Here is a 13,884-nt window from a genome sequence, read left to right as displayed (position 1 = left end):
TTAGTGAATAGACCACCAGTAGTTGTTTTGTGGTAGAAAGCCGTTTACGGCTATAAGGTTTGGCCACCTCACTAGCAGCAGGAGGGAGGATGTGGACACGACCACATATGTTATAACTTATTTCCCATATTCAAAAGGTGTTTTCAAAAGGTTTTGTTAGAGGAGGAGGCAAATTAACCTATTACTAAGGTTAAGAAACAAACTGCTTACTTCACTAACTTTGGGGAATCCACATTTTGTTTTTTGTTTTTTAATTTGCACCAAGGGCGTGGAGACCAAATGTCTGCAAGTCATATCTGGTTGTGAAATCACCAGTTTCTACATTTAACTCATTCAGTCCCAAGAACGCATAAATACGTTTTTTGTACTTTGTCCTGCACTCCCAAAAACGTATTTACTTTTTTTTTTTTTTTTTTTTTTTATGCTATAGCATACAGAAGGCTTTGATGCATCTTCTGACCTGAAGAGGTCGCTTAAAGCAATGGTAGTTATAATAAAAAACGGCCAGCAGGTGGCAGCAGAGTATGAGATCAGCCGAGGCCATGTTGCAGCAAGCTCTTCTTTTTTCTTTTTTTTCCCCCACTGTTTGCAACAGGTTTGTGAATAATGATGAAACTTGGCTATATTCTGTAGATACAAATGTACTTTTTGTCCAGATGAAAGAAGAGACGATAATCTTTATTTTGGTAGGTTCCATTTTATTTTAAATAGCAATAGAACACAATATTCTGTGGGCCTTGTAAAATCAGTCAAAATCAAGTAAAACAGTCGGGAGCGAAGGGGGTTGCTTCAGTGAAAATGGCTGGGAGTGAATGAGTTAATGAGAATAACATGAAACTCAATGATGCACAACTTTATAGAGTGTAACAGTTGCTATGATCTCAAAGAATATACGAAATTGTGTCGGAACTCACTCAGAAAGGTCACCTTTTTTTTTTTTTTTGGCCGACACACCTCAAGAATTGACTGGAGGACCTATTCATTTAAAAAAAATAAAAATAAAAAATCACAACTTCAGATGTACCAGCACTCGGGTTAAAAGGTACCTCTATAGTAAGTTGCTGCACCTCTGCAACAGAAATGCAGGGTGACAACAACTAACTAAACATGTCAGACAGAAAACCAAATTCCTGACAAAAAGCAACTATATTACCAGTTTGTTCGGCCTTCAGTGAGAATGTGTGGGTCCATCCTCTCATACATGCAGAACCGTTTACTAAACCAGAGCAGCCTGTGGCAATGGAGATTTTATTTTTATTTTTTTTTTAAACACAAAAGAACTTTTTTTTTCCCTCTCAGTCTTTTTATCATTCATCAGCAAAATCACCACAGAAGTATTTCCACTCTAAAATTAATGCAGTATTTTTATCTAAGGTCTCCAGATAAACAATTAAAAATAGGATTCAAGCAGAATAGAAAAAAAAATTCCAAACATATTTGATCATTTTTTCAGGAAGGATTGTTAAGTTATTCTTAGCACTGTATAATAGCAGCCATGTGACACAAGCTTGATGCAGGCTTAACCAATAAGCATAAATAATGCTCACTAATCATTATAACAACCTCAATTTGTTTCTTCAGGCTTAGTATATTTGGTATTGCGCTGGGGGAAAAAAAAAAAAGGTATTAGCTGGCAAATGTACTGCTAAGTCATTAAATTGCCACGATATGAGGTAGAATCAGAGGTTAATGGTGCTATACATATACAGCATGTTAAGCAGTGACACTCCCTTGATCACAAAAGATTCATGAGCTGCATGCAAGACTGAATAGTTGGTTTAAAAAAAAAAAAAAAAGCCCCAGGCCAGCATCAGAAAGACGAGTGGCCTCAAATATGCAAGAAATGAGAGGTCTTTAACGCGGAGCCAATCTCAACTGATAACAGGAAAAAGCACTCTTGTACTTTTGCGTATAGCTGATGCATTTTCCCCGGTGTTAAGTGTTTGAACCCTGCATCTACTTTGATCCTATTCTCAGACAACAATTGATTTTTTTTTTTTGCCTTCACTAATTAAATGTGTCATTCTAGGCACCTCTTGCTGATGTTAACGTATACTCTAATGCCACATTATGATGTGAATACCAGTAGAATGGAAGAGCGACTCAACCAGATCTTATTTCCATTTGAGAAGCAGAGTAAGTTTGATGATGCGGGCAGTAAAAAGTCTTTAGAATGTAAAACAACCAGTCGTAGAAGCAAGCTGGCAGTTAATCCCAATATCAAGCCGTGTGAGTCAGCCGATTTCTTAATTGAATTACTTTCACTTTGTTTTATTATTCCACTGTTCTGAAATGGACCTAGAATTTGACAGTGCAAGAAATGTCATAAAGGTCTATTTGAAAGATCACTTCATTTGAAGAACATTAATACTGATGTTCAATGTCATACAACTACAGTTTGAACAGAAAAAAAGTAAATGGGATGATATAGATGTTATCCTTTGACAGCTAATACATTGAGTCTGGCCAGTGCATTCTGTGGATCATGACTTATTTTGCTACAGTTTTGTCACTGACAGAAAGGAGTTTTACATTGACGATATAAGTTGATTGATTAGTACTGACAATCCTTTCGATCATAAAATTCCACAGCAATCTTAAAGAAGTGATACTGAGGCTTCACTGTTGGAGCCACCATAAAAGGCCGTGGATAAGGCCATCTAATCGGGACCATTTACACAACTTCTTGACAAAACGGGTTCATTTTCATTGTCCTTTTGTAACAATAACAATTTTTAACCTAAAAGCAAAATCAAAAGGTATCCTAATCCTTTGTGTATGCATCATTGACTTTACTTGTTCATCCTGAAGTTCCTCATTATTCTGGCATTTGGTAATTTGAATTGATTTATAACATGAAAAGTTTAGTACGTTTTCAAATCAGAAAGTGAGAAGAAAAGTGTGTCTAAATATGTGTAAATCTCTGGTAACAGTAAATGATCATTGGTGAATGTTTGTTTGTCTGCGCTATTGGCTGGCGACCAGTTCAGGGTGTACCCCTACTCTCACTGAGAGTAAATCTAGTGGAGAAAAAGCACTACAGAAAATTACTGAATTGAGTTATCCAAATCTGTAAAATAATGAAGTTAACGCTACAAAATCACCTGAGACCAATAAAAATGATCCAGCTGCAGACTTAGATCTCTACTGAATTATCTATTCTTCCTTCCTAATTCAAACACATGCACACAACAGCAGCATCAGACACATACAAGGCTATGTCTGAACACACATACCACACACACAAACCACAGTCACCATAAGCACAGGTTTCAAATGTTTGGTTCTAAGCTTAAAAAAATAATAATAAAATAAAATAAATAAATAAATAAATAAATAAATAAAAAATTCTTGAGTCAAGTCTTGAGTTGAGTCAAAGAGCAGTAGCATTCTAGATTGTAATCAAGAAAGATGCTGTAGAACACATTAATACAAGCATAAATGGTGGGGAAAAAAATGGTAGCTCATCAGTGACAATAATCAAAAAATGAGATCACATCACAACATCATATCTGACAAAACTCAGTCCCATTCTAACGGGCTCTATACTGCGGCAAAACACGACGTCATATCTTTTCATTGTCCTGTCTTCCCAAACCACTGGAGCCTCCCATGCTGTGATTTTGTAATGGTTATTTTAGAGGTCTGACATTTTGTGTGCTGCTGAAAAGCACAGAATACATTTAAAATTGGATCCACGTTCTCAGATGGAATCAAGCCCAAATTTTGCAAATAATAATGACATTTCTGAAGCACAAAAAAAATGTAATTCCTTGGCCACATATTTAGATTTACAGTATGTTGCTTTGAAAGTGGAGCTTTCTGAACAGGCAAACGCACTATAAAACACCATGTTAAACTGATTAAACTGGACCCACACACAAATATATCACCATTACTGAGCAATGTGCTTACAGCTCATACTAAGCCATCCAGAAACTAACGGAAACTAAATTATCTTTGGTCTGACATATTAGTATAGGCTACGACTTATTAATAATATAACTTGCAACAGCATGATAATTCAACAGAGTTCTAAACGCAACCTCATCTCACTTTTTTGTTTTTACACTACTCTTGTACAACTACACATGAAAACCAGAAAACCCTGAGAAGAAAAGTTGAACTTACATGTCCGTAGTTGACAAACCCGTGTTTGTTGGCAATTTGGTCTGCTTCCTCCCGACCTCCAGGTATGTGGACAGCCCATGTGTTGGTGTAGACCTTCTGACCCAATACTGGTTGCAGCCCAGAAACCAGCAAGATCAACAGGGACCATAACATGAACTCCACCAGAGTGAGCCTACGGCTGCTCACAGAGGGAGTTGGTGGACCAGCAGCCATGGGGTCTCCAGAAGTAGTACAGTCTATGAACATTGCACCTTTCCGCCAGGTACTTGCCGGGGCATGGAGAGAGCCTAAGAAAGGGAAGGTCACGGCTTACCTGATGGAAAACACAGGAGAGACAAGAACAATAAATCTAAGTGTTTATAGCTGCAAAATGTGAAAGTACCACACAATAAAAACGTCTTCATCAAGCAAGAGGTGCAAAAATTAATTCAATCAAAAACAAAACAACTATACACAAAAACAACTGACATTACAAAAACCCACGTACACAAAAACACAAAAGTGTCAACGCAAAAGCAACAGAAATTTAGAAACATCTCGGGGTCTTAATGCGGTCCTACATATTTATTTAAAAACTCCCATCTTCTTCTACAATTTTTAATTTCATTGTTTGTTTCAGCTATGTACCCCTCCAATACTATATGTTGTCTCATAGAACTTAAATTTTGTTATATCAGAGGCAGATATCACAAGTTTTACATCCTTCTGTCCCTGTTTCATTTCTTTTTTTAAAGGGTGAAATAAAAAAATAAAATGAAATGTAAAAATGTATTCATAGCTTTAAAATTAAACAGCTTTCTTATTACCAGTAGTAATTAATTCTTAAATATTATTTTGGTAATCAATTAATCATTCAGAGCCACTGCTTAAAATTTAATTTGCCCAAATCCTGATTTCAGCCTCTCAAAAGTAAATATTTCCTGGTTTCTGTAGTCATCCATAAAAGCACGATTTGACCTTATGTTATGGTCCAGTAACTGAATCATTAACAATTTATGGAGAAAAAAAATAATCGGTTTATTAATCTATTGCGAAAAATATCATAATCATTAATTGAAGCTGTGACATGAATATCCCATAAGTGGCATGTAGTTGTTGAACCATGAGGTAGTCTCATAAGTGGATAGATATAAAACTAGTAGCCCTTTGCATTAATTAGTCCTGAAGAAAGCTATTGCTTTAATTGTTGTATAGTGGGTTTGTTAAATAATTAAACAAAACCAAATAGCAGTAATATGTTAATAAGCAGAAATCAGAGAAAAAAAACAACTAAAATAAATTACTTCCTGATTTTCAATGAATCAATGGAATAATCGATAGAATTATGGATTCTAAATACATTCCATATTTGCAAGTGCAGATGGGAAAATGCAGGTGGGCAAATGAATAACAGGTGGTTCATTTCTTCTGTTGTTGTTTTAGTGTGGTTTCAATTCAGTTGGCTTTGGCGGATGAACTATTCAATTTTGAAACATCCGTCTTTATTGCCACAAAGCAGAGCAGTAACAACGGCTTTGAGCAGGCATTCTAAGAGCCAGCTAGATTTTTCAGACGTTATATGAAAAAGTGAAGTCGAGACCAAGCACAATACTGTTCTGATACCCAGTAGCCGGACACACCCTTGGAACGAGAACAAGCAAGAGTTGGCATAAAGAAAGACAAAAGACTTGAGTAAACTGGTGTAATGATCTACATGTTGGATTTTGTGGTCTAGTCAAAAAAACTCTTTTGGATGCTGGTTCCATTTTTAAAGTGTGTTGAGTATCTGCACTTAACACTAGGTGGACTGGATTCCCAAGCTTTGAATAAAACTGCTCAAATTCATTTCCTCCTGCTGTAAGTGGTCGAACGTGTTTACCTTGTTCCAGCCTTCTCATCTGTTGGAACATATCACAGCCATCACAGAATGGCTCTGTCTCAAGGGATGGCTCACCCCATAGATTCAATAATGGCTTTTCTTTATGCCATTATGGTACAATGTGTGTGACATTGCTTTGTTGGTGTCACAAGTCGCGACATGTTAAAAACTGGCCAACTTGGATAATTATTTATGATATGTGGAAGTACTTGAATTGACAAACTAGATAGTATATTTATACTTCCTAATATCAGTTTCTTGGCTTATGTTTCATCTAATTATTATCATTATCATCATAAAACAAAAAATGTAATGGTTCATTAGCAAAGACTTTAAAAACCACAACGAGCAATACGATTCGATTGTAAACACTTCCTTTTATTGAAAACAGAGCCCTGAAATAACTTTTCAGCTTTCCTAATACAAATCATTGTTTTAGGTCAGTCCAATGACAAAATCAAAACTGTTGGTGAATTGATGGAAATTACTTTGTTCTGCTGAGGGGAATGTTTTTCAGGTTTTTCACATCCTTCATGCAATCTAAAATTCATACAATTATGGTATCTTTTTTTTCTCACTAGCTGGGTTGAATAAGTTTAAAAACATTTGGTTGTTGATCTGAGACCATTTTACAGTCCGCACTCAGTGTATGCAAAGGGAGCCTGGGCCATTTAAATGACACAGCATACAGTGAAAATAACACTAACAATATCAAAAGATCAATGGACTTAAAGTGTTAAAAAAACGGCTTGACTGGTAAGAACGTGGTGTATTAGTGGGAAATGCATTGTGAAATTCAAGACACAGAGCCAACAAGGCAAGAGCCATTTTTCAAAAATAATCAAAATACAGATGATGAGAATAAGGTTAAGGTTTATTTACAAAACTCTTTTTTTTTTTTTTGGGTGTCCTGCTTTGTATGCTTGTTTTTAAAACATGCGCTACAAAACAATGTCAAACATTTAAATTCATCTGCCATTTAAAAAAGTATGACTTCTATGAAAATCGGAAAACAGTGGAAGAGAAATAACCACATTTTTTAATTTATTTATTTTTGTATTATTTTTTTTTTTTTTTTAATTATATAGTTTGCTATCTCCCAAGATCTTGCTGAGAAAACAGACATTCAGTCAATTATAATTAATCCAATTTTTCAAAAACAAATATCATAAAATCATAAAATCAAAAAAAGAAAAAGGAAAAAAAAAATCATAAAATCAAACTTAAACAAAAAATAAATAAGACTACACAACTAAAAAAAAAAAAGGCACAAGGCAAATCTGTAGCATAACTTACTCAACTTTGTCCTCTATCCTTTGGTGAAGCGAGTAAACGCGTTTCCAAACCTCTGTTTGAGGTTAGTATGTGCTGACTTTAAATACAGATGTCTGTGACCTCATCTACAAGCTCAACCACTCAGTTGCCTAACAGCAGGGTTAAAACGCGCACACACACACACACCAAGTACTGGTGTGTGCGGGAACTGTTTTGCTATTCACTAGAGACATGAGGCAAAGCCCACCATCTAATTGTGAGTGGTCTCATGCACAGTAAATGATACCACATGTCAGACAGTCAACTCGTAGTAGAGGAAATACAGGAAATCATAATTAGTCTCATTAAAGTAGTAGATAATGTTAACCTTACAACGAACATTTCACATAATCTCATTGGTTAAATATTTACATTTCAAAGAAGTACAAAAACACCATTACATTATGTTGATCTAACCTGTACTTACCAAAGACATTGAAATAATCTATCAGCACAAATTTATTTAGCATCCCTAGTACTAATACATTCTAACTAGCAATTGTACAGGTAGGTTATACTAAATTAGTTTATACTTAATCCTTTCTTGTTAACTTTGGACACTATCTGTCTATATATATTTCCTCTTGACTTATTTGACACAAAGTGATGCATGCGACTGAAGAAACATTGGCCCGTGCGGAAAAAGTTATCCATACCAAGCTTGAAAGCATAGATTTTCCGCTGACCTTTTTTTGTGATTGAATTTTTTCCATTTGGCATTTGAATTTTTTCCATTTGGCATTGCAGCCCATATTGTTTAATTACCACTCCGCCACACCAACTTCAGCTATCAAACAAAATGCAATGCAGGATGTGTTTAAAAGTAAAAAGTAAGCATCAACTAAACCGAAGAACCAAAACTCTGGACATGCAACTATGCAAAATCTAAGTGCAACTTCTTTCCTGGATTCTGTCTGACCTGGAATGACTCACCCACCATCCATTTTCCTTCATAGTCATAGTTCCTGTTGAACAAGTTTATTTTAGACAGATTTAGTAAAATGACAATGTTGGGTACTCCTTAGGCCAGCCAAGTTTGTCTACAGGACACCTCCAAACCTTCCAAATATGTCAGTATCTAGTATCTACATAATAAATTTATGTTACAGATCAATTTATTATGGCCGATTTAAATGATCATTCATGGGTCTGTTTTAAACTCACTGTCAGCCACTATGTCTAAAATTCTAAGAACAAATCAATCCATTTTCTTTATCACTTACCCTCCCTGAATTGGTCAGCAGAACAATTAGAACCAATCCCCTCAATGCAATCAGCAGCACAGATACTAGTATTTACAAAAATCCATTACTTTTGAATAGGGCTGTCAAATGTTAAAACGTTAATAGATTAATTAATTACGAAAAAATGTCGCATTAATCACGTATTATTAACGCATATTAATCGCACTATATTTTTTGACCGCACATGAGCCTTGAACGGAACGGCGGATGGTTACATTGAAGTGATTAGGTCAATGCACGGTATTTCCTACGCCTGTTGTTCCAAAATGAGCGGGGTGACTCCAATTGGTGTGCTCAGTGGTAAATTTCGCTTTAAAAAAAACACCCCGACGGGACGTTAGATAAAACAAAAGTAATTTGCGTTTAATTAATTAATAATTGCTGAATTGCACCCAATTGATATGATGCTGTTACGTTTTAAGCAATACACGCATGCATGCAATTGCATACGTGCATTTAATCAATGTTTGCAAATGACATTTAGATAATCCATCCATCCATTTTCTTGACCGCTTATTCCTCACAAGGGTCGCGGGGGGTGCTGGCGCCTATCTCAGCTGGCTTTGGGCAGTAGGCGGGGGACACCCTGGACTGGTTGCCAGCCAATCGCAGGGCACACAGAGACAAACAACCATCCACACTCACAAGCACACCTAGGGACAATTCGGAGCGCCCAATTAACCTGCCATGCATGTCTTTGGAATGTGGGAGGAGACCGGAGTACCCGGAGAAGACCCACGCGGGCACGGGGAGAACATGCAAACTCCACCCAGGAAGGTCCGAGCCTGGACTCGAACCGGAGACCTCAGAACTGGGAAGCGGACGTGCTAACCACTCGACTACCGTGCCGCCCCATTTAGATAATAAAATGCGTTAATGTCAAAATATTACCGTATTCTGTATTTATTTTATATTACGCGGATACGCAAGTAATTTAGCTGATTAATCGTGATTTATCGAAATTAAAAAGTGTGATTAATCAGATTAAAAATTAATCGTTTGACAGCACTTACTTTTGAACCAACACTTCATAATTACCAAGGAGCAGGAAGTAGAATACTTTGCAAGTGTAATCCAAGTCATACTTGAATGTTGTCGAAAAACAAGAAGCAAAAACAACTCATTCAACAAACAAACAAAAAAAAGCCATTACTTTTGAATCAACACTATATAAATGGGAAGGAGTAGCAAGAAGAATACTTTGTTAGCGTAATAGCATACTTGCCTAACTCAAATTGGAATGTTTTCGGAAAACAAGAAAAAAAAAAAAAAAAATCCAATTGCCTTGATTCAACTTGTGTGGACTGGATTTCCATCACTTGAATGAATGAGAATGTACACAGACAAAAGGTGGAAACACAATTTTAGAAAGCACATTGGTATTTTTTTTATTGAAATTGTGACAGCGTCAAATTGACTTGGGCAAATATGCTATTAGACGAACAATGTAAAAGTGGTATTCTTGGGGGTTTGGGGGGGGGGGTACACTCAAGTTTACATTTATCCTTTGTGGGGGGCATTTCTGGTTTGTTTTTTGTTGTTTTTAATAGTGCTAATTCACCACAGCACTGAAGTTATCTCAAGACGCATTAGCTATAATTTAGCCTAATAGCGCAATATATTTCTCAGTCATTCAGGTCACAGCAATCCACAAAGGTTGAACTGAGGCAACTAGAATTTTCTTGTGAGGCAACTAGAATCTTCTTGCTTGCTAAATTGTTGTTGTTTTGTGAATACATTCAAACGAGGAATTTATATTCTGCAGCAGGTATAGAACCACGCTCCTCACACATCAACAGACCAACCAAACACTGCATAAGCAAGCACAAAGTGACAAAGGAGGGGGGGAAAAAAACCTCCAAGTAAGAAACCTCCAATAGGCTTGAAACTCAGCGTGGGATGTTTGTCTGCCTTGACCAAATTGGTTGAGATAGGGCAGTAGTGTCAAATATAGTTAGTTATGGTTGGCCTCAGGGGGGCTGGTTATAATGGTGAAATCAGATAAATGGATAGTCATTCGAGGTATAAGTGTTAGGAAAAAAAATCTGCGACCCTTCAGAGTCTGTGACCCCAGGGCGCAATGTTCCCCTGGGCATGCCTTTGAAAGTGCTTGAGAGTTTGACCACAAAAGAGAATATTTACGTTAACAGCATCATAAAGTCAGTATACCCGCCTATAAATACTTTTCACTTTATTCCGAACTCTTGAGGGATTCTATTTGAGAATATTTGTGCCCAGATGATGGTGAGGGGATGCCAGAAGAGCAAGAAATGACAAATTCAACTCAAAGTGCACTTTGCAGACATGGTAAAACATAAAACATGACACCTAGCACGAGAGGAGTTAAGAATCAAAAATTCGAAAAAGCACCAACTTCATCAAAATCTCCGGAGTAATTTAGTCTTCACTGAAACAATATATGACGTGAGGATCTCCTGTTTAAATCTTTTTACGATTGCTTAACACATGAAAGTTGAGCGACTCAAAAGGCAACAAGAAGTATGCTTTGAAATACGCCATACCATGCCATATAAAAATAGCCCGTGCCATGGGAGCATTTATTGCTTAAGATTCACAGCCTTTTGACCCGCATTGTGTTATGCCCCGAGTGTCATTTAAATTCCCAACCTCTATGAATATTTAAAAGCACACAGTTTGGGTTAAGCGTGGGACGACTGATCATGCCTACGACTGATCATGCCTGTATAGTCGGGTGTAGGCATGACCAACCAACCCACGCTTAATCCAACTATTACATAAGTAATGTCTTTGTTTACATTTTTCATTGTTTTGTTTTACATTTTTCATTATTGTACTGTCACTACTACTGTCGAGGAATAAAAGGTAGTTTAATATTCAAAAGAATTGTGTTTAAGTAACGGTTAGCTTTGAATAAATTAGATTATTCAGTACTGTAGAAATAAATGGATTTTGATACATTAAATTGTTCTTGTTATGTAGAAAACACGTACCAAAATGTGCCAAAACGTGGTCCAAAAACCGAGGATTACTTGTCACGTCAACCCTTGGATACAATCAGTAAATAACGTGCTTTGTTGTTTTGTTGTCGTTGTTGCTGTTTTAGAGGAGTAACCGATTTCATGACATTTAAGATGAGAGGTAAAACAGCTTAATTTAAATTCTTCAAACTAATCTTATTTTCAGGATGCACACACTAGTCAATAAAAATACAATAACAATTGACTTCTTTTGCCCGTAGACATAAAAATACCTCCACTGACGCGTATGCTATAGATCCGCTGATAGGAGCGTTGTTGATCTCACCTCACGCGTCAAGCCCGTGACACCACCACGTAGTCATCTATCTGGCAGCGATCTCCGTCTGCTTACGAAATTCACCAGAAAGTGGAACGCAAACTTGACTTCCACTGTAGCTTGACTTTAAAGACGCCCCCACCCCCTTTTTCTTTTACATTCCCTTACTAAATCGTATCACTTTTTTTTTTCTTTTTTTTAACAAATCCAGGAAAGCCGCGGGTCATTACCCAATCAAACCCTACACGGCCGACGTCACCTCGGCGTGTGTAAGCTCGCAGTCCGAAGCCACTGACAGTCACCTGGCTCGACAAGACCACAATTGTTGCACTCGGGCTCGCCGTCCCCTTGGTACCGAGGAAGCCAAAAGCCGAACATTTACCAAAACAAGTCCGAATGTGTGTGTCAGAGCTAACGACAAACTTAACGAAGGGCTGAACTTACCAGCTTCCGTTTACATGCTGCTCGACCCGGCGTGTTGTCTCGCACCCAGCGGTGTTAGAAACGACGAAGGCGCGGAAAAACCACGGAACATTTGATAAGAGAGAATTGCTGGTTATAAATAGTCATGATATCCCTCTGTGGTGTGCCGCCGGAGAGGTCCACACAAGCCCCAGGAAATACGTCACGAGCCGTGGACGGAGCGGGGACGTTCCAGAGACACCCACTCGTATAACGCGGCGACAGCACCACTTCTCGGTCGCGAGTGGCGTAGCGACCTCAATCCTTTGTGGTTCGCACACGCCGGGTTTATTCTTAGGTCACGGGGCTTTTAAATAGTCATCGCGTTTAATATGTGGCGAGCAAAATGATGAATTGATGTCATGGGACGTAATGCTTAACAGAGATGTTATGGCAAGTTAAGATTTTATTGCTTTTGGAAAACAGCTCCCACTAGACCAGTACCACCTAAAAATATATAATACTTAACCCACTCGCCATCATTAGTGACCAACATAAAATATAATTTTTTATCCCTAAGAAGTGTAATTAATATTTTTGTCCACCCATCCTTTTTCCATACCGCTTATGAAAAAAAATCAATGTAAACATAAGAGGCGAACAAATCATGAATGGAAGTATAGAATGTAAATAGACAATTTTCTTGGAGCCACACTCTGCCATAAACTGTCCCGGAAATAGCCTACATGAATAAAGCAAACCTCAATAAATAAGATAATGAAATGAATAGATTAAATATTTTGTAGTTCAAATGTACAAGTTTTCCAACACGTTGTCATTTGGCATACAGGAGGTTCAAAATTTACCTTCTTTTGCACAGTCTACATCAAGGGTGTCCAAACTTTTTCTCTCTGAGGGATACAGAAAAACCCAAGGTCCACTTTGAATTTGTTTGACTTTTAATTTATATCCAGCACACAAAAATCAGTCAATGAAGCACTTGTGTACTGTTTATATACTGTATTACAGTGTTTGTTGGTTGGTTTGTTTGTCTCTTTCTTTCTTTTTTCTTTCTTTCTTTCTTTCTTTCTTTCTTTCTTTCTTTCTTTCTTTCTTTCTTTCTTTCTTTCTTTCGAAAACTGCTATGGTTTAGGATTTTACGAGATTTGGTGTAGTCAATACCCTTTACTGATCAGTCGAATCCCATCTCTACATTCAGAAACAAAACAGGAGCAATCTGTCGTAAGATGACAATTTTTGAAGCCAAAAGTGAAAGAAACAATTTTTGCCATTTAGAAATTAATTATCTTTACTCACTGCAATGTTTTGAAGAGAAGTGTTACTTGTTTAATTGTAAATATTTCATTTGCATCTTTAGAAAAACTCAGTATATAACAGTATAACAGACTTAGAAGCAGATGTCATTTTTAGTATATGTTGCGGACCACTTAAAATTGGTTGGTGGGCCACAAACAGCCCCCGAGCCATAGTTTGGAGACTAGTTTGCATGTTGTATATAGCTGTTTGCCAATGATAGAGCGATGCATGATTCAAGTCTCCATTTACCATTGTAATATGCATGTCAGAGCTGCTGTTCTGTTGAAACTGTGTGAAATACATATTTAGATTAAAACCAGTAGAAAAGGAAAAGCTTGCGAT

General features: G+C 37.0%; 1 protein-coding gene across 4 annotated transcripts in view; it reads right to left on the bottom strand.

Moving 5' to 3' along the window:
- The window catches only part of furina (furin (paired basic amino acid cleaving enzyme) a), a 71,387-nt gene extending 58,885 nt beyond the window's left edge, over positions 1–12,502 (bottom strand). The window contains exons 1-2 of one of the 4 annotated variants that reach the window (XM_077518607.1): positions 12,268–12,502; positions 4,132–4,444 (exon numbers count right to left, since the gene is read on the bottom strand). In XM_077518607.1, coding sequence (XP_077374733.1) covers positions 4,132–4,377 — 246 coding nt within the window. In that variant the 5' untranslated portion in view covers positions 4,378–4,444; positions 12,268–12,502. Of the gene's footprint in view, positions 1–4,131; positions 4,445–7,285; positions 7,444–11,779; positions 11,799–11,832; positions 11,932–12,267 lie in introns of those variants that run through there. The other 3 variants (XM_077518609.1, XM_077518610.1, XM_077518608.1) reach the window with 3 other exon arrangements.
- Positions 12,503–13,884: the final 1,382 nt, after the last annotated feature.

The sequence above is a fragment of the Festucalex cinctus genome, chromosome 4, assembly GCF_051991245.1.
Source record: "Festucalex cinctus isolate MCC-2025b chromosome 4, RoL_Fcin_1.0, whole genome shotgun sequence".
Lineage (NCBI taxonomy): Eukaryota > Metazoa > Chordata > Actinopteri > Syngnathiformes > Syngnathidae > Festucalex > Festucalex cinctus.
The sequence above is the reverse complement of the archived record's forward strand: the minus strand, read 5'-3'. Positions and strand labels throughout refer to the sequence as shown.